The 25,072-nt window shown below is 37.4% G+C and overlaps 1 protein-coding gene across 12 annotated transcripts in view; it reads right to left on the bottom strand.

The window, feature by feature from the left end:
* The window catches only part of NRDE2 (NRDE-2, necessary for RNA interference, domain containing), a 35,882-nt gene extending 11,658 nt beyond the window's left edge, over positions 1-24,224 (bottom strand). For 2 of the 12 annotated variants that reach the window (XR_012650697.1, XM_075030001.1), the window contains exons 1-11: positions 19,315-19,442; positions 17,672-17,790; positions 16,310-16,418; positions 14,062-14,289; positions 11,824-11,973; positions 9,852-10,314; positions 9,250-9,652; positions 5,482-5,615; positions 3,326-3,446; positions 1,102-1,280; positions 27-413 (exon numbers count right to left, since the gene is read on the bottom strand). Coding sequence is in view for 11 of the 12 variants with exons in the window: in XM_075030001.1 (XP_074886102.1) it covers positions 27-413; positions 1,102-1,280; positions 3,326-3,446; positions 5,482-5,615; positions 9,250-9,652; positions 9,852-10,314; positions 11,824-11,973; positions 14,062-14,289; positions 16,310-16,418; positions 17,672-17,790; positions 19,315-19,358 (2,337 nt within the window). In the remaining variant the exon portion in view is untranslated. Of the gene's footprint in view, positions 1-26; positions 414-1,101; positions 1,281-3,325; positions 3,447-5,481; positions 5,616-9,249; positions 9,653-9,851; positions 10,315-11,823; positions 11,974-14,061; positions 14,290-16,309; positions 16,419-17,671; positions 17,791-18,531; positions 19,275-19,314; positions 23,935-23,974 lie in introns of those variants that run through there. The other 10 variants (XM_075029998.1, XM_075030000.1, XM_075029993.1 and 7 more) reach the window with 10 other exon arrangements.
* Between the last annotated feature and the right edge of the window lie 848 nt (positions 24,225-25,072).

The following is a 25,072-nucleotide window of genomic DNA, read 5'->3' as shown; positions in this document are numbered from 1 at the left end:
GTGATTATATGCAGATTCCTCATTACCTTAGATATTTCATACTGTAACCAACAAATGGACAGGTTAGACTTTTCCTTTCCTGAAAATAGCAGGAATAGAACATGAAAAACATTCTGTATGAACTCCTCTCCTTCTTTATAGTGGCCTATGTGATGTCTCCCTCGTAGCATCGTGTCCATATGACCAATACTGTTGAATCCAGAAAGTGGAAAACTAACAGAAGTCAGTGGCTTTTCATCAGAAAGCACACTCTCAAAGATGTTATTTTCATCCATGGCAATATAGAGGTTGGAAGGAAAGAGTTTACTTGTACATGGAACTCCCAGGAATTGCAAAAATGAGTACAGTAGTTGACGTTGAAGATCTGGATTAGAAAGCTGGATTAAAGATGGTCCAAGATCATCAAACAATACCTTAAAAAAATCCAAATTAAAACAAACTCCATTAATTTATGCAATCAAATAAAAATAGCAAACCTGTCATTCAAGTCAATAAAGATTTATAATTACTATTAAATGGTAACAGAATGTCATTCAAATTAAAAACAGACAAGTTAAACAAGCAATGTGTTCTTCCAGTCAGACTATAAATCTGCTATCAAGAGATTTCTTTGCCCTTAAGTATCAAAGGCCTCCACAGAAAACTTACACACTAAAGGTCTGAAAGATACTATAGCTTAGGCCATTTAACACATTTTTATTTGAAAATCAATGTCTGGCTTGAATTATCTCCCAAGAAGAAAAAAAAAGTTAAATAAATCCAACTATCTGACTTGAAGGCAACAAAACCTTTGTTTATTTAATGCATATATCTTCTTAAACACAGATTTCTGTGACATTTCCACATACGGATGAGAGAAATGACAGAACAGCAAAGACACACTATTTGCCTACAGCACTTTCCAAAGTTTACCATGAGCTTCCCGTGGATTTCAGAAGTCTCCACACAAAACCTCAGGTAAATTTTGAATTCCACACAAAGAAAAGAACTTTTTCCAAACAAAGAAAAGAACTACTCCTCTAAAATAGCCATTGACAATAAATTCAAATGAAAGGATAATTCGCCTTATCATCTCCCCTTGTTTTATTATATCACAGTGACCTGTCTTTCTGGATCCTCACAATCTTCTTCAGTTTCCTTTTTGGTTTTGTCTGGCCTCCAAGGTAACCAATGCCTTGCTTCGCGAGAATATTCAATATCCAACCAAATATGCCACTTGGGGAGACTTTTATCCTTTATTTCTTGATCCTCATCTATCTCTTCATCATCATCATCATCATCTAAAACCAAATCAAGACATACACACACATACACACACAAAATTATAAAAGAAAAACTCATCCACCAAATCTAAAGGCCAGACTTGATACATAATTTAACTACTTTAAAAATGTAAACAAACACAGTGTTAATAAGACAAACACAAGACAGAGCTGAAAAACACAAGACAGAGCTGAAAATTTCCACATCACAGTTCTGGGTTTTGACACCAACTCTGTAGGAGTAGGAGGTTTCCAAACTTTTTGAACCAGTGAATCAGTGTCAGCACTCAAACTTCCTCACAGAGGAGAAAAGAAAACACTGACAGGCTGTGGAACACTTTTATCAACAGTAGTCTGCAAGCAACAGCCAAGAGTCAGTCATCTTTCTGTGAAACTTAGGTTCTTCACTTCATACCCAGACATACAATCTCATATGTGCTCTATGAATTACTCATGTGCATAAAACACTTTGAGAAAACCACTGTGAGTAAAATAATGTTAAACATCACAAACCAAGCTTGGCAATGTTGCTTTAAAATACCTGATATTTTCAACATTTTAATTAATGTGTAATTAAAACAACCAACATAGTTAAACACACACAAAAGAAAGCACTTAACCACATCCCACTTTTATGATGATCTTTCTGGACTATTAGATACAATTAGTGTATTTTTTCTGTAACAGAAATATATTAATTCTGTGCTGAAACTATGAGCACCTGTAGACTAAGGGAAAGCTGGTATAGATTTTTCAAATACTTTTTTCTTTCTTGTTGAGGAAAAAAGTCCTCAAAATTTAAGGTTACCTGCACTATTTTTTTATTGGTACAAAAATCAGGCCATTTCTATGCCACCTCCAAATTCATGATCCTGACATTTGCCATTAACTAGGTGAAACACTCCCACTCCCAATTTTTAAATTTCAGGTAAAACAAACAAACAGGTAGTGGCAAGATTTTTAATCTCTCTATATTTTTTGTGACCTGTAGCCTCTCCTTTAGTCAGCAACTCACAAAAAATGACAACATTTCCACGATCTCACCAAAGTTTGAAAAAAATAGACCGTTTTAGAGATTACACTGAATCATAGATTGCACTTTTGGGCTTGACACACATGGGGAAAAGCATTGATATATGTTGGACCTGCCCAAGACTGGCAGTGGTCCTCTCTCTATACTGAGCCTTCTCAATTTGTGGGCGAAATGTCTATAGCCATCAGCAGTGGAACTGCTGACATCAGTTAAGGGGCAAGGAAATTCCATCTTAATCCAGGGACAAGGGAAGCGCAGGATCATTTTTCAGTCTCTTTGTTTACTAAAAGCAGAACCAAACTTGCTTCATTAGAGTTGCTACAGCAGCAGGAACAGCAAAAGCAGGGACAGCTCATCTTTGGTCAGATACATTCCAACCCCCTGCTTCCCTTCAAGATGTATCTGTTTGAGAAATAGTCCTTGATATTAACGGAAGCACTGTAGACCAGAAACCATGTGGACTAAGCAGCAGGGAGGCATTTTCTACATCCCTGCTCACCCAGAAGCACTCCGGCCAAGTAAAGATGCAATTCCTTCAATTTTCTACATCACAAAGAGAAAGGAAAGGTTTTCCTCCTATTTCTACTACATATTTGCTGTACGAGAGTGAAGTTTGATTCTAGAAATAGAATCATTAAGTGAGGAATCCTTGAGGCAACTGTCATCTAATACTATAATCCCACCTGGTCTACCAATATGATGAAAGGGTCTTAAGGGAAGTAGCTTCTTTCCACTTAAGATAGGCATGGGTCTCACACCTTTAGCCTTTTCAGCACAGGGTGGAGGATATGCCATCGCCTCCCTTAATTCTCATCCCTAGGAAGGACAACAAGATTCCATAAACAATATCGTACACTGAACACTCAACACATGCTTCTCCTGTGAAGTGTGAAATACTTTATCTTAATCTTGGTAAATATTTTCTAAAACTTGCATGCAAAAACATGAAAAGAAACAGCTTGTATCATTCTAATCAAAATGTTTAGAAGAACACATGGGCATACAACTACGCATATTGACATAGGCATACCAGGCTTAAGAGCAATCCAGCCACCCTTTTCTTGTTGATGCATCCATGCCTTCCAGCCTCTTGCTCCTTTTTCTCCAATTCGTGGTTCTCCGCTATCCCAAAAGGGTTCAAAGAATTCCACCTGTTGTTTTGGGCAGGGACAACCAAAACAAAACATAGAAAAATCATTTTTGCTGTTGTACAGACACTACCTGGCTCAACTTAGGTTTTCCAGACCCTACAATCACTTATCTGGCTGCAATTTCTGTATCTGAAGACTGACAGATGCTGCTTAAGGATCAGCAGGAACAACTGAGTACTTCAATTATGCCTGTGGCACAGCAGGACTGTCATCAGCTCTTCTCATGAATATAAAGACTGTTTTTAAAAGGCTTTAAAGAAAGCCCAAGACTTTTGTGCCTAATGTCCTATACAGATCCTTCAAGGATAAGGATCCAAAGTCCCCAAGACACGGCTTTCAGAAACCAAATCTCCCCTTCTCCCTGTCTTCCATGGGATCATGAAGAATTTGGCTAATGGAATGCAATTCTGACAATCATATACCTATGGTCAAATCAAATTGTTACAGTTGGACATAAATACGACTGGACTGAGGACAAGAGGAAAAGATTAGTAAGGCCTTTCATCTCTCAGGTTTCAGGGTGGCCAACAACTTCAGGGCACCTTCCAGTGAATCAGAAGTCCAGGGTTCTAGTCCTGACTTTGTCACTGCCTGTATGCAATCTGTCATCTTTAGATTCATCAATTTCTCCCCTGCTTTGCGTACACTTAGCTCCAAGACTGTCTCTCTCCTATTATATGCTTCTGCTGCGTACCAAACCTTGGCATGGGCATTGAGATATGACTGTTAATACTAGTATTAACAATAAAATTTACTCTAAGAAAAATCAAGCATCAACATATCAGAACATGCAGGGCTTACACTAACTGCAAAATCTAATTTTGCTCCTCATGGATTTATTCTTTGCTCCAAGTGAGAAAGTGAACTGTGAGAACAGTACGAAAACAAGTAATTCAAGACTGAGTCATAACGCTTCTGTAAGAGGGCAGAATGTGTGATCAGCTGTAAATCTGGCATTTTCCTATTTTCAAGAACTGCACTTTCCAATCTAAACACTGTCCTTTTAAACTGAGGTTCCTCTCTATCCTGCTTTCTAAGAGTTTTTAAACACTACAGATAATCTTGCAGTTTTTCAAATGACTGGAAGTATAACTCGAGCTTTATCTGTGTAACTATACCAAATCTCCCATCCTGCATGATAATTATGATTGAACTCTAAACTTTTGGCTCTTTAAGAGGACAGTGCTATTATTTAAACTACAAGATTGCTCCATTGGTGGGCAACAGCATTAATCTAGAGAGCAAAACTTGGAGTCTCAGTAGCGGTTGCTGGGGAAGGAGGTGAGGTAATAGAAGGAAATTCAATTTCTGTCCTCTATGGCAGCCCAGCTGCCTAACCGGTGGCCCTCCCTACCCCTCATTAAAAAGGAAGCAGCTTCTGACAATCCAGTGGGATGATGTTACAGTGGCAACAGCCCCCTCTAAATATTAACTTACTGAATATTATTGAGGTGCACACCCAACATTATCCTGAGCAAATCAAGAGAAAAAGTGATTTAGTACTTTAACAGAATAAGCTGAATGGAATCTCACAGGTCAAAGAAAAGATACTTTAAAGCATGAAGGTGCTCCTAATGTAGCCATCAAAGAATTAGTGAAAACAACAGGTAACAGAGAACCAAAGAAACGTTTGCAAGAACTGTCTAGAACAGAAGTAGATTACAGGTCCTAGCAGCTTTCTCCATCAACAGTAACAAAACAACAGCAGTTTTGGGGAAAAGAAGCAGGGGAAGTGCTAACTAAGCACAGACATTGGTCAGCCAGCTCATTTTTTTCCATCTTTAATTAGTAAAAAAGAAAACATGAAATGACTGATTATCATACTTCTATCATGTACAGTAGAAGCAGCCATTTGACATGCAGTTCCAGAGGACCCACAAGCATTTTTCCAAAGCAAGCATCACCTTGAAGAACTGCAAAGTAAGTTGCCTTTCAAAATATTTCCCTATGTCCTTAAAAAATCATCAACATCTTTCTGTTACAGCATTCTCTGTAATACACAAGGACATACACCCATTTAAATGGAAATTGCTACCTGTCCCCTTGTTGGCAGATCTTTTACACTGTCAGGTTTAAAGAAGGTGAAGTCAATCAGAGCCTGAAACAAAGACACTGCTTTCTCAGAATGGCCAGCCTGTCTCAGAAAGTGGCACTGCTGAATAAATATAGCTGTAAAGTAAAGAAGATAAAATTTTAATATTGCAAATAAATTTTGTTGCAAAGTATTTTATTACAGCCCACAAATATACAGAAGACATACATGAAGTGCTGTAGAGCATAATTGTTTTGCAACAGTATCAAAGTCCAAAACACAGGAAGTAACTAGCATAATTGCACGTCAAAATTGTTGTAGTTTAATTAATTTTAAGACCTCCCACTTTAAACATGCCAAAGAAATGACATTTTATTCATGCCATACATGCACCATCCTTGTTGATGAATAAAAGTTATACACAATGGTCCCAACTTCAGTTTATCCAACATCTGTCAGAGTGGGTCATAGTCCTCTTTGAAGATCCTGGGCATTATTACAATTCACACAGTAAACATTTACAACAAAAATCCTTTTTGTCTCATTTTTGCATTACATAGTTACACTGGTAATATGTTGGGAATACACCATTTTCATTCCAACTGTCATTCCCATTTTATTTTCCTTTACGTAAGAACTCAGCTAAGAGAAGTCCGGTCTTTTGGTCAAAGTATTACTACTTGAAAGTAGAGAGGAGTCCTATCCCTTGCTCTTCAACAAATTATTTCTGTCATCACTGCCATATCCCTACCAAACACTGAGCCTCAAGTCTCATCTTAAAAAGGGAAGCAAAGTCCCAGTTTTTCTATTCATACATTTGCAACAAGAATCTTAAATGAAAGAGCTGGAGAAATAACAGGTATTATAAACACATCTATTACTAGGCAGTTCAAGTACATTTCAGAGATATTCCATCACTCCACATTACACTCAAGTCTTAACAAAACAGTGGCTGTTCAAAAACCAAGTTGCTTTAAATTATCATCTTAATTGGCTTGCAAAAAAAACCCAAACCCATAAATCAAGGCCTAAGTAGTTAATTGGTAGTTTTGAAAACAGTTCTTCAAAAACTATTGTTTCTTCACTAAATGCATTCGCTTTGGAGGGTTTTAAACAATCAAAATATCTAAGTGTCTAGATACACACATGTTACAACACAGGTTAGCATCAATCTCTTCTAATGATCATCTTATTTTTTAATACTAAGAAGTGGCAAATTATTTACTCCTTATACCTGTATTCAGATTTACATCAGATGTGTGCACATAAAAATTTGAATTCAGCTAGAATATACAAACTAGGCATTTCATCTGATTTTCCTGCAAAGCCAATGATTGTTTCTGATAACAAATACTCTGAGATTTCTGAAGACATTTAAACAACAAAAAGTATGTTTAAGTATATAATAGAATCTTCCAAAGTATTTTCACCAATTTAGGCACTGTGTCCAACTGACACTGAAAAAGTGGTCCTTTCCTAGTTTCTCCGCTTCAGACAGATGAACTTTCATTAAAATAGTCTGAAGGTAGAGAATTTCTCATCAGGACTTGCGCCAAACTGGAGCCAAAAATAAATTACAGCATAAGATTTTCTGCATGATAAAAAAGATATTTGAAGAAACGCAAAGATCAGCATTTTCTCTGAGCTAAAAGCTGAAAACAGCATTAATTCAGTCCATGATGCTAAGATACTTCTGCAGCTGAACTGACCTAAAGGATAAGGATGTTTCTCCCCAACCAGTAGGTATAATTTGAAAAATAGGACTCCCTTTCCACAGCAAAATTTGAGAATACTTACCTTCATCTGCTTTATATTATCAGTTCCTAGTAAATTTAAAATGTTACAAATTGTCATCTCAAAATTTACGTAAAAACTTATCTATAATTTTAAATTAATTTTACCTGCTTTCTTAAATGTCATGTTTCAAAAAAACACCCACCTACTTCCAAGCAGATAGTACAGAGTACTGAATTGAACACTAGATGGCACAGTCCACCACTATTTAAAATTAGCTCTTACACTTTGTCATTGGCAAAGCTCAAAGACTGAAGATACAAGCCTACTATACATCCACACTGCTACTCACCTCATAATTAATTTGTGAAACTCTTTGTATATTTATCTTAACGAACAATTTGGTACTCTTCCTAATAAGTACACTAACAGTTCAAATCCAGCCCAAGAATTAGGTAGAGTCACTAAAAAAAAAAAATCTCAGATCAAGAAATTTCTCCGCTCCTATCACTTGAATTCCAAAGGGTGAAAAAGCAAAAGAAAAAAAACCCAAACCAAACCCCAAAACCTTCAGCAGTGTTCATAAACAAATCACTATAGTCTTAATACAGAACAAGACATTAAGAATGGAACAGAAACACAAAGTTGAGTTCATTTTCATTTTAACCTATCTACAGACATTGCCAGCAAACAAGTATTTTGAAAAATGTCAGTCAATCTAATACAGTTAACTAGTTAAAGGAACTCCATTAAAAAAAAAAAAATTCTCATAACAGTTGACAAACAGTATTTAATGAGTCAAATATATTCTACACAGGGAATCAAAATGAAAGAAAAACCTTCCTGCTTGAAAAAATAGATGCTGCATAAAACATTTGTCCTAAGAACCATTCATTGTGGTTACTGTACAAAGTGACTGCAGTGTTGGAAATCAGAGATGGCAGAAGCAATTAGAAGCTATCAGGCAGTACAATATCCACCTGCCAGCACAGGATTTTTCCTTTACAGCACTTTTTCCAGTGCTTGATCCAAGATGAATCAACCAAAGACCATAAGAGATCTGAACACCTGAAACTAATTTGTAACCCAGCATCTCAATCTGTAAGTCCAGACTGGATATTGCATAACAGATAGCACCACTGCTCAAACAGCAGTTAGAGGAAAAATAGAGGTTCCTTGGACTATGCCACACATGAAGAAATGTGGACTGCTTCATAATAGCCTCCTCTAAGATTTAAAACAAATTTTAAAAGGAAAAAAAAACCCAAACACATTCATGGTGACACTAGTATTTCCCCCTCCTCAGTGTAATAATCACAATGACCCCCCAACCCGAGGTAGAGAAGCAAAATTGAAATGGGATAGGTTAAGTCATTTAGCTCCAAATAAATTTAAAGCCCATGTCAGAACTGAGCATGAACTCGTTTCTTCCCTGGATCCAGACCACCATCCTAACCATCTCACTAATTTTCCTTCCAGGGATAACTATATAATAAACCATAAATGGTAGATATATGCACACAATAAATACAAAGGGCATAACCACATGGTATTGCAGTTTAGAATTCTCCATCTACGAACTGGGATGCTCAAGAAAATTTCACATCAAACTTCCCATGTCCCTTCTCTTTTTTGGATGAAAGTAATTAACTATAAAATTTTTGAACAAGAGATAATTGTTTCTTTCACAAGCCAATCTTTTTCCTTTTTTTAAATAAACATTTTTAAAAGGTAAAAGCATATCTCTCAGCTATTGGCTGCAATTCTCCAACCTTGACACTTCTACTGTAAACTGATAAGCATATTAGACTTTACTGGATGTTATATCACAAACTATCCTGGGGAAGGAAAGCATCTGCTATATCCGTATTTGGTTGGAATATCTACTTTAATTATCAGCTAAGAAATCAGGATGCCAGGCATTTCAAAGAGAATAAAAACTTCCTGCAATACAGAGGAAAGTCTATTCCTATAGAGAATGTAGTCAACTCCTACAAAGACCATTCTGACCGTAACACGAAATAGAAAGAACCTTACCTAGCATAGCTTCTTCTGTGCCAGGCAGTAGAGGATGTGAAACCATGGTGCCATCCTGTACAGCTGCCAATGTAGTCAAACATTTTCCATAGAGACTATTGATTTTTGAAACAGAAAAGGTAGTGAATTGACTTTGACAGAACAGGAGATATTTCTTCCATAGCTCTGGATTATTGGGATGTAAGAAAATTAGCTTCTGCCATTCTTTGATTAAAGCTGGTGGTTCCCAGAATTCTGTGCAAAGCTTCAGCCTGGCAAGTTTCAGATCAACATTACTTGGATTGCTTTCAATTGCCCTCTCTAAAATAGCCAGCTTCTTTTCTAAGATTAACTTCAGTGATTTTCTTCTTACTTCCTGCTCTCCTTTACTGGCATAAGGGCTAGGTCCTCTCATTAATTCATCCTTAAAACAAAAAGAAAAATCATTACAACATTAGGAAGAATCATCACTAGAATCACAAGAATGCTGACATTTGTGAGGATGAATTAACAGCTCATTCTTCACCTATAGAAGATATACACTCCTAAACAAATTAAACTACAATATAACGTTCATGTATTTATTATTTACAATAAACAACTAGGTCTGTCAGACTACATACCTGAAAAGAAACAAATTCCATCCAAGCATTAATATCTCTCGGGTTTTCTCTGACTTTCTTGTTATGTTCTTCCACTTTTGTCATTAGAATGGAGTTAATGTTTATCCCAGGCTCTTGAATTGTTTGCTGCGTATTTACAGGCTCATGGTCTGTACTCTTGCACCCTTTTCCTTGTAGCCACACTGTAGTTGATGGATCATAAATCCCAAGAGGATTCACGTCTGTTGTGTCAGAAGGATCATCAGTTTCCATTTGGAAAACTGGTATAAAAGCAGTTGGGTCAGATGGAGAACTTTTATTGCAAACAGGAATCCCATCTGTGTTCAGCATCTTCACATTGTTCTTTGTGAAATAGCGCTCAGGTCGCCTCTGTAATTGCTTCCTCTTTGATGCAGAACTGTCCCAAGTTATACACTGTTTCTTTGCATCTATGCCAAGACAGGAGTCTCCTCTCCTCTTATATCTTAGAAGGAAAATTACAATTAAACATGTTATAAAATACATGTTAGAAAAGATACCTCCCTTTTGAAAGAAAGCATGGAAGAAGTACTTTAATTCAAATTGACCCAAATAATGTACGCACAGACCTTCAAAAGCATAAGAACTTGGTAACTTTCTCATTATTTAAGACTTCAATTTATGTATTTTTTCAGTGCCATCACAACTTTTATTATCATACTAAGTTTCCCCTGAGTTCAACAGTATCTGTCGTACTCAGCAGAAGAAAATTTTGTTTTCCTCCTATCATTTTAACCCACGAAGACAAATCTGGAGAAAGAACAACAGACATTATTTAAGGCATTTAGATTAGGTTCTTTTAAACTGAAAAACCAGACACCAGTAGTTCAGTCTGGTAATATCTTTCTGTATCCCTAAGCCTCTATGCATTTTACATGCCAAGAAGTGGGGCAGAGGTAGGGTGGAGAGGAAAGAGAGACCAGGTTCATAAAGCCCACAATAATCCTGTGGATTAAGAAAGGAAAATACCATCTTAAAATATTACCAAGAATGTCATTTCAGTGACAGACATAGTAACATGCAATGCTAAAATAACACTTTACATCTCAAACGATAGCTGACAATCCAAAGATGGCAGAAAACTGGAATGGATTGTAACCAGGCAATTTTACTGCAAAGGTATCTACACCACAAAAATAAAACCCATAAATCCTCCCCCCTACACAAATAATTACTTTTTATATATAGTAAACAATTTTCCTTGAGAATATCAAGAGGTAAGTGTACATACGTAATGCACAAGCCCAGTGTAGGCTCCTTTAGATGGGCTTCTCCATTAATGCAGGGAAATGTTCTGAATGGTCATCATAGTACCAGTAACCCACTAAGGATGTTGAATATATGATTTCCTCTATACTCATTTGAAATGTAGTAATGCATGAGATAGATACCCTTTAGTATAATGTCTGGGTGATCTAACACAGAATCTGTTTGCTAAGAAAGTACCTGTATGGTTTGGTTTGGGGGTTTTTTTGCAAAGATATCAAACTACTCAAGTAAGCAAACCTCTTGACAAATCCAGTATGAAACAATCAGTACCTTCATTTCCCTTTCAGACGCAGAAACAGAACAACAGAGATCAAAAGGGGCACTCACCCAAAGATGATCTGTGACAGAACCTGGGATTTCTGACCTCAAAATCATGCTTTTGAATCTACCCCACGCTGCCACCTCCAGATGGCAGTTCTACAAGTTCAGATGCCTGCAGTCTACTACTACACAGAGAATGTTTTTAGCAAAAATGAAAATCATGCACTTTATTCCCATTGTTTCATGGCACCTTTTGCCTTTTAAGATATTTATGCCCAATGCAAAGTCAAATATTTTAATAAACTATTCAGTTACCTTATTTTCTCATTTTCTACATAAAAGTTTCACAGCCAGTCTCAAGTTAAAGAATCTTGAGATAGTGACTCTGATAGTTTGAATAGCAATAGAAACCAACATACTGTACCTTGCTATGTCCCCTCGATACAGGGATTTGTAGGCCCAGTTTGCAGGGTCTGGTTTCTTGTCTATTCGGAAGGTTTCTGCCGTGAAAGCCTGGATATCATCAAGCCAAACAAAGCGATTGCTGGTAAGATTTGATGTTTTCTTATCTAGACTGCAGAAAGGGAGAAGTAGTATATTCTAAGCATTTGTGCACATATTCTAAGCATTTACAAAACCCAGGAGACATTGCGTTTTTATAGTTCATAATAATTTAATTTACTCAAAGTCATGGTACATGATCCATTATTGCAAAGTCAGTCATATACTCAAAAAACCCAACTAAAAATACACTAATAGGACCAAAACAAAACACAAACACTCCTTTCACTTCCAAAAATTGGATTCGCGATTATGAAAGGTAATAACCAGATTTAACCAATCAATTGCTTGGCAAACTATAATCTAAAAGCCATATATTACTACTTCCAAAATTTACTTTTGTCTTAGTAAGATGCTACAATTAAGAAAAAGAGGTTAATCTACAAGAGAATTATGTTGATTAGCTGTAATTATACCCATGCATTTGATAAAACAGTGTGCATCAAAGTGGTTTATGGATTACAGTTATGCAAATGAACTTCAGTGGAAGTTGCCACCTGTCTCTGAACTGTAGACAACTCTGAACTTCCAACCTGAATTCATGTTACAAATATGTAACTTAGTAAATGAGTTTTATAGTCTTGAGAAGCTTTCTAAAATTTCACAAGACCTATTGTATTTAGAACAATTTTGTGGTTCAGGTTTCAAAAGCAGTCCCCTGAAAACTCAATATTCTCTCAGTATCAACAATTTATGGAAAGAAGTAAAAATAGATACCCTGGAAGAACTTCAACGCTTTCATTTGGGCAATGCACTGGCTGGTTGGCCCAGTGAAGCAAACAGCTGATGAACCAGGTTCAGCATGTAAGTCCGTTCCATCCAGCCCAGACACCCTTCCACCAAAGACAAGAGTGACTGGGCAGAGCAGAATGGCCTTAGCATCCCAATGATTTTTACTGTGCTTCCTCACAGCCAAGTAAGCCTTAGTCACCACAAGCCAACAACACAGTCTTCATAAGGGAGGAGGTGAGTATGGCTAGAGGCATCAGACAACACCTCCAGTACCACTGCCATTCTTCCACAGGGCAACAATGTTAAGATTCCCTTGGCATAGACACATGCCCACAAGCCTGTGCTCTCAGCTCCTGGTTGGTCTGCCTCAGGAAAAGTAGTAAACTGGGGGAAGGTCAAGGACTGTCTGGACTACACCCAGCTGTAACAACAATTCCTCAATGTCACCAAATCCTCACTCTGTCCCCAGGAGCAGCTGCAATGCTGTGAATTAGAGCCAGAGCTGCTGATGCTAAAGAAAAAACAGGAACAAGGGAATCAGAGAGAGGCAAAATGGCTGCTCAAACTAGCAAAAATTATGAGAAACAGGGAAAGGCAACTTATACAGCCAGTTAGATTGGGCCACTTTGAATGAAATGATCAAAAGCCAACAGACTGAGAAAAGCACAGCTAGGTATGCCAAACTGGAATGCTCAGTGCATTCACAGAACCTCTTTTACTGCTCAAAGATCACACTAGTCACTACATACCTATTTTTTCTTGTTCCATAAAAAATGACACCTCCACTAATTACACAGCACTTTAGAGCTCCTGGAGTTAACAAAAAAGATCTAGCAAAACAATTTCAATTTCAATTCTTCAAATACCCATCTAGATGTACCATTACCAAGAAGTATGAAGCACACAGCATAGAGCAATAAATGGGTGGACATGAAAGAAATGTTAAATCCTACAACAAACTTTGTCTTAATATGAAAAAAAGGAAATGTTAACTCTGTGAGGAGGAAGTTATATTACAAGGCAAACACAGCTGTATATTTAGTCTTTTGCACTAATGGAGAATAATGTTTAATGCAATCCCTCTCCACACTCTCCCAAAAGAAGAACCATGAAAGGAAACAAGATGCTTACAAAAACTCAACATAAGCCTCTACATGTCTTTAAAAATATATTTCATTACCGCCATACCATGCTTTGTTCTGCAGAACAGAATATTTTAGTCATGGTTTTTCAGATATGATTAAACAAGTGGTTCTAATTCTATTTTCATTGCTTTGAATGCACGTTTAGTCATATACAGCTCAGGAAACAATGACCCACCAGTGGTAAGAATGAATTTACATCTTGCATAGTATTAATAAATACATACTTTGCTGCTCCTTCCTTTTCATGATTTCTGCCACTTCCTTCAGCTTTGTCCTTGATGTGCTTCGTGTCCCAGTCCGATTCGCTGCTACTGGAGTCGCCTTTTGTTTTCTTTTTTGTTTTCTTATAGTTGTGATGCTTCTTCTTTTTCTTTTTCCTTTTCTTACTTGACTGTTTCAGACTCTCATCTGTATCACTTTCCCCTGACAACTCTGATTTTGAGGTAGTCCTGCTTGGAAACAAGTACATATATCTATACATACCTATATATCTAAGTAGTAAAAGTGTAAAGAAATACCACCATAAGAAAGTTCAGAATCATTTTACCTTTTACCTTTATTCTCCCTGTATTTTTGGAGAACAGAATTAGTAGAAACTTATACAATGAAAGTGATATAAGTCTGCATTAAATAACAACTATCTTTATTTTTTCAGCTGCTGGAATTACTGACAACCAGTCTTAATTGTCAAAGGCATTTTAATGTGTGATTCGTATAAATATCCATCTGTTATCATCACCAAATTAAAGAAGATGACTGAGCTGATAAAATTTCCTAACTTTGCTAAGACAACTTAGGTCAAGCTAAAAGGATAAGAAATCTTGCAGGGTGACCTGCAAAAGAAAAGATCTGCACTTTCATTCCTTGTTTCTTTATGATTTACATAAGAAATATCAAAAATATACTTTTAAAATCACTTCCAGATTAGAAATTCAAATCTCACCAATCAAGGAACAATTTTTGATGGCTACTGAATTAATGTTATCATGTAATATAATGTAGTAACAAACACTACATGCAACACACAGCTGACTTACTGAGAGATCACACAAAGGACAAATAGTTTTGGCAAAACATGTATATCACTGTACATACCACATACACTCCCATACTTAATAATCAACTGAAATAACGGAGGTCTTCTCTAACACTTAATTAAAGCACAAGCTCTTTTTAAACAGTTTTTCTAGAATCTTTCAATAAAAGAAAGGAGTGACAAGTCTCAGTGTTCCTAATATGTCAATAAAAGAAAATGCAGCATTTCAGAAGCAAGGCACCTCAAAAAAAAAAACCTTACACAATTTATTTAAGGCACTAAGAAAAAAAGAAGCCATGGGAGAACCATCAGCAGGCCTTTAAAACAAACATACACACACTCCCCCAAACAAAAAAAAACCAAACCAAAAGTCCCCAAAAAACCACCTATGTTGGAGTAATTTGTTTTTATTGAACTGAGAACGTACGCTATTAATAAGTGAAAGATCAAACATTTCTCTGTACACTGTTTTTTGACAAATTCTTTTTCAAATATTAATTATGGTGGGTTTACCATGTCATTCTATCTGAACGGTAATTTGTAAATTCCTTAGTTTTATGACATTAAAGTCCTGAAAAGATTTGAAGACCTATAAACAGAATATATGACTGATAAACAGAACAGTAATTGCATTTCAATCACACAATGTAAATGTAAGAATAAGCATATAAAAAGATGTATTCAGCTGTGATTGTTATTATAAAGACATTCTCTATCACGACCACCAACAGTCATCGTAAACACAGAAGCTTGTATCAAATTAAAAGTGACTAAGTTTTTGAACTTGGCAACTGCAACTTGATTCCATTAATTATTAAGTGCTAGTTATAGTGTAGATAAGCTAAGTAGAGCAACTATTCTAGTGAAGGTATTAAAACTAGTTCTTCAGCAAACATGGCTGCTTAAAGCTCATTTTTATAAAAGAATATAATCACCCACTTCAGTGATCAGCATGTTCTACACAGCCGCACAACTTGATACATGTAATATTTCATTAATTCACATCTTCGACTAGTTTTTAAAAAGTAAAAAACTTGACTGTGAAATGGCTGATTGAACTGGTTTTCACAGAGAAATCACAAAGATGATGCTTAGTCGTTAGATTATTTCAAGGGTCACTTAGGACATTCAAAAGCTAATGAAGAATCATGATCACTCGGTTCCCTTTCCATTCCGAAATAACAATGATTTAAGTGCAGCTGTGAGAAAAAGAAAATGGGAATGTAATTGCATAAGTGTAATTTCTCATTATTTTAAGTTAAAGGACATGGAAACATTATTCATACTTTTATATATGACTCAGTTCAGGCCTTTTTAAATACTGAACAGTGGAATGAAAAGCAGCCCTAAAAGCTCCTGATTTTGGTCTCACATAGCAAAAGATAAGCAGGACAAAAGAAAGAGGCTATTTTAAAAGATATCTAAGTATATTCTACCTTATCAGTGGTGATTTTTCAGGGATGAGATTTGCAACTTCTGTAGCACGCTGATGCAGTAATAGTGCATCTTCTGTAGAGAAGCTTGGGTTACTAAGCCAGTCCAATTCTGCAGGTAAAGAAAAGTGTGAAATCAATACAAATTAGCTTGCTGTGCTTTTTAAAGTTGGGGGTTAGTCTAGTCAGCAGACAGCTAAATTCGCAGCAAATGTCACTAAGTCATGTGTAATAATTGAGCATATCAGAAAGCAGTCCATGAAATTTCCATTTAGTAGAACACTAGGTTGTAATGAGGTAAAGTATTTAGGAGCTGGATCTTCCCCTGTCATGAATCTAAGCTTTAAAAGAAGCCACTACATAATAATACTGAAAAGTTCATACTGAAAGCAGATAATGTTTCATACACCGCTATATACTTAAAAAAAACCCAAATCTGTTCAATATTAATTTTTACCATGTAAAAATTCTAACTTTATATATTTATATATAGTATAAATTTTATATATACATAATTATATAAGATCTTCTAATGTATCTTCATATATTTATATTAATTATAATTATTATATACAATATATAATATATATTTACATATTTAAAGAGTAAAATTGAAAAAATTACAGAAGGGCATAATTAAATTAAAGGTGTAGTTAATGAATGCAATACAACTTATGCAAACTTACAAAAAATGTATTTTACTCACTGCATGGAAAATATTTTTAACACGATTTTATTGACAGGGACACCCATTACTGGTAAGAATCAGAGAATCATAGAATGGTTTGGGTTGGAAGGGACCTTAAAGATCATCTAGTTCCAACCCCCAAGCGTTTTATACAAGGTCAAAACATGTCACTGGATTCTCTAACCACCAAAACACCATTAGACCTTCAAATATTGTGAAAAAAGCCTAATTGATGCTAATTTTGATAGTCAGCATTAAGCATTCTGCATCTAGACCTCAGCCATTTCAGTCATCAGATAAGATCAGATACTGACAGGTTATGGAGGGGGATTTTTTTGCCGTAATTTTACTGATACTAATGACATGCGGAAAACAGACTCCACAATTGGTGAGTTTGTAAAGTAGGTATGTTCATTCACCTTCTATAACAATTTTCATAGAGATTTCATTTCCAGAATTCTTTTGAGTATGTGAGATTTTCTAACATATTAAACAGCAAATGTTATTTCACATAAGCACAGAATTTAACAGCAGCCTCTCTGGTGCCAGACCACAGGAGATAACAACAGAAGGAACAAATTTGGTCTCCCTGCCTGTTCTCCATGCTCTTTACAACCATTTTTGCCTCCGTGTTCTTCCTGTCACACTCTTGTCTTTGTGCTTGTGACTCCACTGACCTCTAATCCTTAAATAGCTTGAACTCATTGTCCGCCAAGCCATACATCTCTCCTCCTCCTGAAGTACTTCTTTCAGAAATAGCTCTTCATACGAAAATTCTTTCTTCTGTCTGATGTCTCTGAATTGTTGTCCACAAAAGGATTTAAAATGGAGCAGGCCGCAAAACAGTTTGTTAAACTAAGTTAAACCCATCAAGAAGTACATCCAATCAAGCAAAACTCCACTTTGCATTTCCCAAGAGACTGCCCCTGCTACCAAAGACCAAAAGCTCCGTGGGGAGGGCCACCTTCCCTGGTTCATCTTGAACCTCCTTCAACTCTGTGCAGAGAACCACCCACAATTTGTGGCACTGTCAGGACCATAACACACCTTCCCACGAGCGCCCCAACCAATACACTGCAGAACACTGCCGCACACCATTCCCCAGCTCACCAAAACATAGGATGGAGACTGAAAAATGAAAATTCAGCTGTATAATACATATATGCATATTATTGTAACCTTCTGCCTGGCAATCGGAATCACTAAACCTAAGGCAAATACACTACGTTACTGTGTTGCAAATCAACGTGAGCTTTTTTTCCCCCCCCCTTCCAGGAAAATACTTAAGATATATTCATGTAAAATTAGAATAAAAATTGAAACCTTAAAACTGTGATCCTTACTTGCGTACTTAAAATATGATAAAAATCTACTACTTAATTTAAATTAATCTACCCTGGCACAAACGCCTTCATTTTAAGTATGTGTCTATGATTCTAAAACTGTAAATCTACCACAAAGCATTATTCCAAAACCTTTCATGAGCTTAAAGGAGAAAGATTTATGCTGGATAATATCCAAGCAACATTTCACTCACCTATCAAAACAATTATTCCCCCCTGCTGGGGAATAAAGTGTTATGCAACAGTAAATTAATTTCTTACTTCAATCCTGTAAGAGATGTATTAAGAACCAACCTAAAATCAGAATTACTTCTTAAAAGAATTGTATTTAGTATTTTCCATGAAATACCAAAATGTTTTTCATGAATAATTCCATAACCACTACATATTTAAAACACACCGGAGTTAAATAAATTCATACATCTGATAACTGCATAATCAAATTGGAGTTAATAATTCAATATGTCATGCAGTATGCCAAGTGCCATTTTATACCTGAGATTTTTGAGGTATATTAAATGTGATATTGATTTTTAAAATTATTGTCTTCCTTATATACAATTATTTCTGCTAATTTTGGTAATGAAAACAGGGTGTAAAGGAACACAGGAGCAAATTGCAAACCTACATTGTTTTTTCATTGGTCACACTCTGGTCTTCCTTAAACATAGACAAATTCAGATAAAGTACAATGGTCCAGAGCACTCCAGATTTCAGTAAATGCAACTAATCTGTGCATAAAGCCTTTTATTTATTTACAGAAATAAAGGAGACATTTAATAACCTTTAAAAAAAAATCCATCTTTGTTTTTGATTTTTGTTATATTATCCAGATCCACCGAACAAAACAAAAATTTACTGGTTGGCAGAGTCTCTGGTGTAAAGGTGTACCACATAACAGCACAAAATTGTAACTTATTAGCCAGACAGATCTCCTCAAAATTATTATATCTGTTCCAAAGATACACAAAACTTACCTGATTTGTCTTTGGCCAGATCTCCAATAATATACTTCAAGCATGAAGGTATTCTCTGTAGCCTTTGAGCTTCTCTTCTTTTTAATAAATTATTGTTTTCTTTTGTAATGTGTAACAAATCATTTACTAGTATTATTTTTTTGTAGAAATACATTTATTTTAAGGTAGTTCTGTATTGATTTCAAGGAAGAACTATGGTTCAAAAATCACTTGAAATATATTAATACTAAAACTCATGACACTTAATAAAACACTGGGTTATATTTTTTTAAAAAGTAAGCTCGAAGGCAGAATGAAGTTAAATAATTTGCCTTCAGTCATACAGAGCCGTTGATGACAATATTCAGAATTCAAGACTTATAATATTCAGACCATTAGGAAAAAAGTCTAAGATGTTTAACTTTTAAGATCTTGATCTAAGGTCTTTTTAAATGCTGTACCCATCAAAACAGGCTTTTTCATTGATTTCAAGAGCATATCAGGTCCTCCAAAGATAAATGCAGATAACGCATTTTTTAATATTATTCATCAGTGTAAAGACTTTAGATACAGACCAGCCCAAACTAGGAAAAAAAATGTTTGCATACAACAAGTATGCTAAATTTTATAACCTTGAGCCTTATGGTACTACAGTGTCAAATAACTTCCAAATGGAGATACAGATCTTTAGCAGCACTAAGAGCTTCAGTCTTAAAAACTGAAAAATGGAAAGCAACTGATACATTTCTTTTAAAAACGGCATTATTGATCACATTGACAAAATGAACAGGGAAGAAAAACAAAGAAAGCAGTAGAACTCCAGCTGCTTTAGAAGACACAATAAAACATGGGGCTAACCAACCATTTAAATTTCCCTGAGGCACAAAACACACTTTAAAGAAAAGACGCTACACCTGAACTGACAGAAGACTGGTAAGCAGGTATCTTTGTATTTCCCTGTTTAAAAGGCTGTTCTAAGACCAGAACCACATTCTTAAATAAAAAAGAGCAAGTCAGCAAATTTTTCATTCCCTCCTCCTCCCAGCAAATTAATACTGCAGCTCACAAAAAGATAGAGCCTGGATTTCCAAGTTGTGTCCTCCATCGTTTACACTCCCCACTACTGCCACAGCTTCAGGAATTACCTGGGTTCTCTAGACCCTTCTACAGTACTTCGCCACATTCCTTAATTATTGGCTGGCCAAGCGGCAGCCTGTGCTGTGTCAGATTGTGATCTCCAAAGATGTTTATTAGTTGGCTAATGTACAAATGCTCATTGCCAAGCCCATCTATCCTGGTAACAGTTCTATTCACGTTACAGCCTCTCTCGCAGCAGTGGCACTTTATCTAGATTTATCTTTCCTAAAGCAAATGTAGATTTTCAGAGACCTCCTCTACTTTTGCCATTTCACTCTCCCACCACAACAAATTTGACTGAAAGGGTTAAAACTCCTGAGGAGGAGGACAGAGAAGGAAGGCTGAGGAAGTAGGCTGGCAGACAGATGCACAGCAAGCATGCGTAAGATCCATTTCCATAGAAAATTTGCCTTAAATATAGCAGAGTAACTTCTATTATCACCATTAACTATTAGAAATTAACTTCCAAGATGACATTTTGACTTAACTTTACCTGAAAGTATCTGTTATTCCCTTATAGATGTGAAGTCACTCACTAACTTGGTGCAATATGATTACAAAAGTGAGCACAAGCAGAATAAGGTTTATTTTTTGTATTTTAAGTTATTGTTTTAGGGCCTCCAAGGAAAACTCACCTTGAGAAACGGAGTCATAAACATTAATCCCCTGACTATGCCACTAGCTTGGTTCTACCTGAGCAGATTAGATCAAATTGCATTTTTTAAAATGCTGAAGAATCACACTGCAAGAACCAACCCCTGTAGCACAGTGAATATGCCTCTGTGGATACACCAGGGAAATGTTTAGAATTCTCCAACTACAGTATTTTCTGAACAATTTAATCAAACCGACCTAAAACTCTGGAAAGAACTGAACAATTTTTTCCATTACACAACATGCAAGTCCAAACTTCCTGGTAAATAATCTACAGTGAATCAGTTAGCTGGACACAAGCATTTCAAATATCAAAAGGCATTCCAAACTTTAAAACTCTACCTTTTCAATTTTGTGTTATTTTTTTCTTGTCAGATGTCTAAAAAGTTTATCAATTTCACAGACCAGATTTACGTTCTTAAAGAACACAAAGAATAAAAGATATAAAAAGACTTCTTTTGTGATAATATGCATGTACTTGTTATTGTTCTACTCTATACCATCCACATTCATGAGCACAACAGTAGAAGCAATCCAATGGCATTCTTTTTATACCTTTCCAAGGAAAAAAAAAAAATAAATTTACAGTACGTGTCTACAGAGACAATTTTTAAGAGTTACGCAAAGTCTTTTGTTGCATCTCAGAATCCTGAAAATCTGCTTTCAGCAAAAATCACTGCATTGTCTTACCTATAGAATAGTTCAGACTGTAAATAATGCTGTGCATAATGCTTACTACTGTCAGTAGGGTTAATTATTACCACTGCTCTGTTCACGGATACTGATAAATTTGTAATTTATCTTCTACCAAAAACTAATTAAGCTTGACAACATAATTGTAAGAAACCATATGCAAAATTACTTTGCACTCTAGAGGTTGCTGCAACTCAGCAATCTACCAGGATAGGAAGAGCTTACAGCAATACTTCTGTTCCAGGCAGCGCTTATATTTATAAATGGTTTAGAAAGGTTTGTAAGAGTATGAGACAGAGGTAGCTGGAGGAACGAAACATGGCCGGCATACTTACATCATTACTTCAACTTTGACAATAAAACTACAAAGCAGTCCTAAATGACTGCAAAAGACACCTCCGTTTTGCATATCATGTTAAATACAACATACTCCGTGATCTCTGTATTATGATGGACTTTGGCTTCATATCAACTTTGAGGAAAGAGTCATCCATCAGAGAGATACCAAAGTTGCCCATCAAGTTCTCACAAGCTGAACATGTGAAATTTGATATATGCCACCATAAATGTGGTTCTGAGTTAATACTTAATTTTTATGACTTATACTGAAATGTGGTTCTTAAAAACAAGTACAATATTGGCTAAAACATAAACCAAACAATTTATGTTCCTTAAAGTTTTGTCAATAATTCTCACACAAAAAACTTCCAGTAGACCAAAATGTAACTCAAACAGTGCTAATAACTGAAATCTAGATCCAAAAGTCAGTCTGAACATCTTTTTCTGTGTAACTTGATCTTCCAGACAGGTGGTCTGCAGTGACACAGACTACACATAACAAACCTAAAGGCTAAATTCCCAGAGTTTTAAAATGTAAGCAAGGTCTTAGTACTAGAGAATTTTACTGTACCTCTGCCTGGCAGAGCAGCCCCTCTCTTCCTAGAAGCTGTAATCTGGGATCTTACTATGTCCACTACTCCCTGCACCGAATGTCATTACCAGAAAAACTCCTACATGTGGCTAGAACATCTCTGTACTGGCAGACTGAGTATCAACAGCTGCAATGCCATCGGGGGTAATGCAGAACTGATTAGAACAAGAAGCTAACCCCAGCCTGTATTGCTAAAAGCTTCAGAAACTCATCATACTGACTGGACCAAATATGCAAGAAATTTAGCCTAGGTAAACGATTCTCTTAGTGTTTCCCCTTGCTGTGGTGCCTAGAGAATGGGCAGACTCAAGGGTGGTGGAAGCTGGCAAGCAAAAAGCATAGTTCCAAATATCTCCGAGTAGAATTAATAAACGTGCGTACTTCAGAGACCCAGATAGGGTTCTTTACTCGTTTAATAAAAGCATAACTTGCTAGACAGCAACCATGACAGTAAGAATGATAAACTGAATCATAATCTCACTCACGACATTCCAGAAAATATCCTTTGCAACTAAAATTTGGCTTAGTAAGCAAGGAAATGAGAAAACACTTTTTAAGTTATCCAAGGCTAGTGGGAAAAAAAAAAAAACAACTACCACCTCGCTTTCAAACCTTCTCCACCACGCACAAAGACAACGTACACGTGTTTTTCAAAGACGATATTTCTACAGCCATGCCTCCAGCACCTACCCGCAGACAGCTGCAAGCAATTCTGAACACACCTGAGAACAACACCATTTTTATGGGAATGTCCCCATTTCGGATTCTCCCCGAAGCTACCTCACGGAAAGTAACTTCGGATCTAAGTATGACAACTTTATTCAAACCGGCAGCGACATGCCTTGCGCAGAGCACGCTCGTACTCTGCCCGTGGGGGAGGAGCCCGGGCCGAGGGGCACACCACCCTCTGAAACAGCGCGTACAGAGCGCTCCCGGCGGCGGGGCTGGCCGGGCAGACGAGCCCCCCTGCCGCCCTCCCAAGCCTCCAGAGACGTTGGACACAGACCGCCGCTACCGGGCTCCCGCGCCCCAGCACCAGCACCGCCCACGCCGCAACTCCGTGGCAGGGGCGGAGCGCGCCCGCTCCGCAGCGCCGGCACGCACGGGCTACCGTGTCGGAGGGCGGGCGGCCGGAGCAGGCCCGACGGGGTGCGCGGAAGGGCCGGCACGGTGCAGGCTCCGTGTGGAGGCGAGCGGCAGAAGGGCCTCCCGGGGGCCGGGCCGCGGCGGGCTGCTAGGGGAAAGAGGGTTCTCCCAGGACTTTACCTTTCCTGGAGCCCTCGCTGCTGCCGGTTGGGGGCTCCCCGGGCTCGGCGGCACTGGCAAAAGCCGGGAACAGGGCCATGTCTCAGCTTACTGCGACTACTATCTGCCCGAATTGCCCCGCGGAGCGGCGGGGCAAGATGGCGCCGCGGCGCCGAGCATGCTGGGAGGTGTAGTTCGCCCGCCCGACTTCCCAAAATGGCGGCGGGGCCCGGTGGCTGCTTAGGGAAGGGTGGTTCAGTGCTGGCGCTGCTTCGGGCGTCCTGCCTTCTCCAGGCCTCTGCGTATCTTGCGCTTTCCGCCGCCGTCAGTAAGGGGACTGGAGGAGGGAACTGCTGGGGGCGGAGACGGGGATGCAGTTTCCAGAGCCAGCCTTTACTTACCCACCACCCTGTCTTCCCTCATGGGGTTCACTGGGAGGGAACACCTGAGTCTAGAATGCTCAGCTCTGTAAAGGAGAATGTTGTAAGAAGCCATGCTTCCTTTGTGTTAGTATCCGCTGTATGTTTGAAGGCTCATCGAGCCAGACAGCCTGTCTCAAACACCGGTAGCGAGGGCTTAGAATGGAAATAACCTCCCTGGTCAGTCAGTCCTTTATAATCTTCCTGACCAGGGAGTCACCCATCATGTTTAATAGCATCCGTGAGCCTGCCCTCCATAAAGGAACTGGAAAAGTAATTTTTCATGCTTTTACACTTTGCAGCTTCTTGGGCAGGATGTTCCACTTTTTAATTGCATATTGTCTGAAACAGTATTTTCTTTTTGTCTTAAGCTCAGTGCCTGATTCTTGCATTGTAAGGAAAAACAAGCGTCCTTACTTGCTTTCTCTGCAAAATTTTATACGCTGTTATGATACTTCAGTACTCTCTGTTCTGGACCGAAAAGTGTGCCTTTTTTCTTCGTATATTAAAGCCATTCCATAATTTTCTCCTTGTTGAATTTCTTTAGTTTTTCTAACTCCTACACTAATACTACTGCATGACCAGAATTTCATGTAGTGATTAAGCTATAGTTGTACAATGGGTTTAGGGATTATATGGAATTAGAAGGACTGGTTTGTTTTCTGCTCCTTTCCCAATACCTTCTGATGATTCTGTTTGG

Source organism: Buteo buteo, chromosome 6, assembly GCF_964188355.1.
Source record: "Buteo buteo chromosome 6, bButBut1.hap1.1, whole genome shotgun sequence".
NCBI classification, from domain to species: domain Eukaryota; kingdom Metazoa; phylum Chordata; class Aves; order Accipitriformes; family Accipitridae; genus Buteo; species Buteo buteo.
This window is presented reverse-complemented; position numbering and strand designations above follow the sequence as displayed.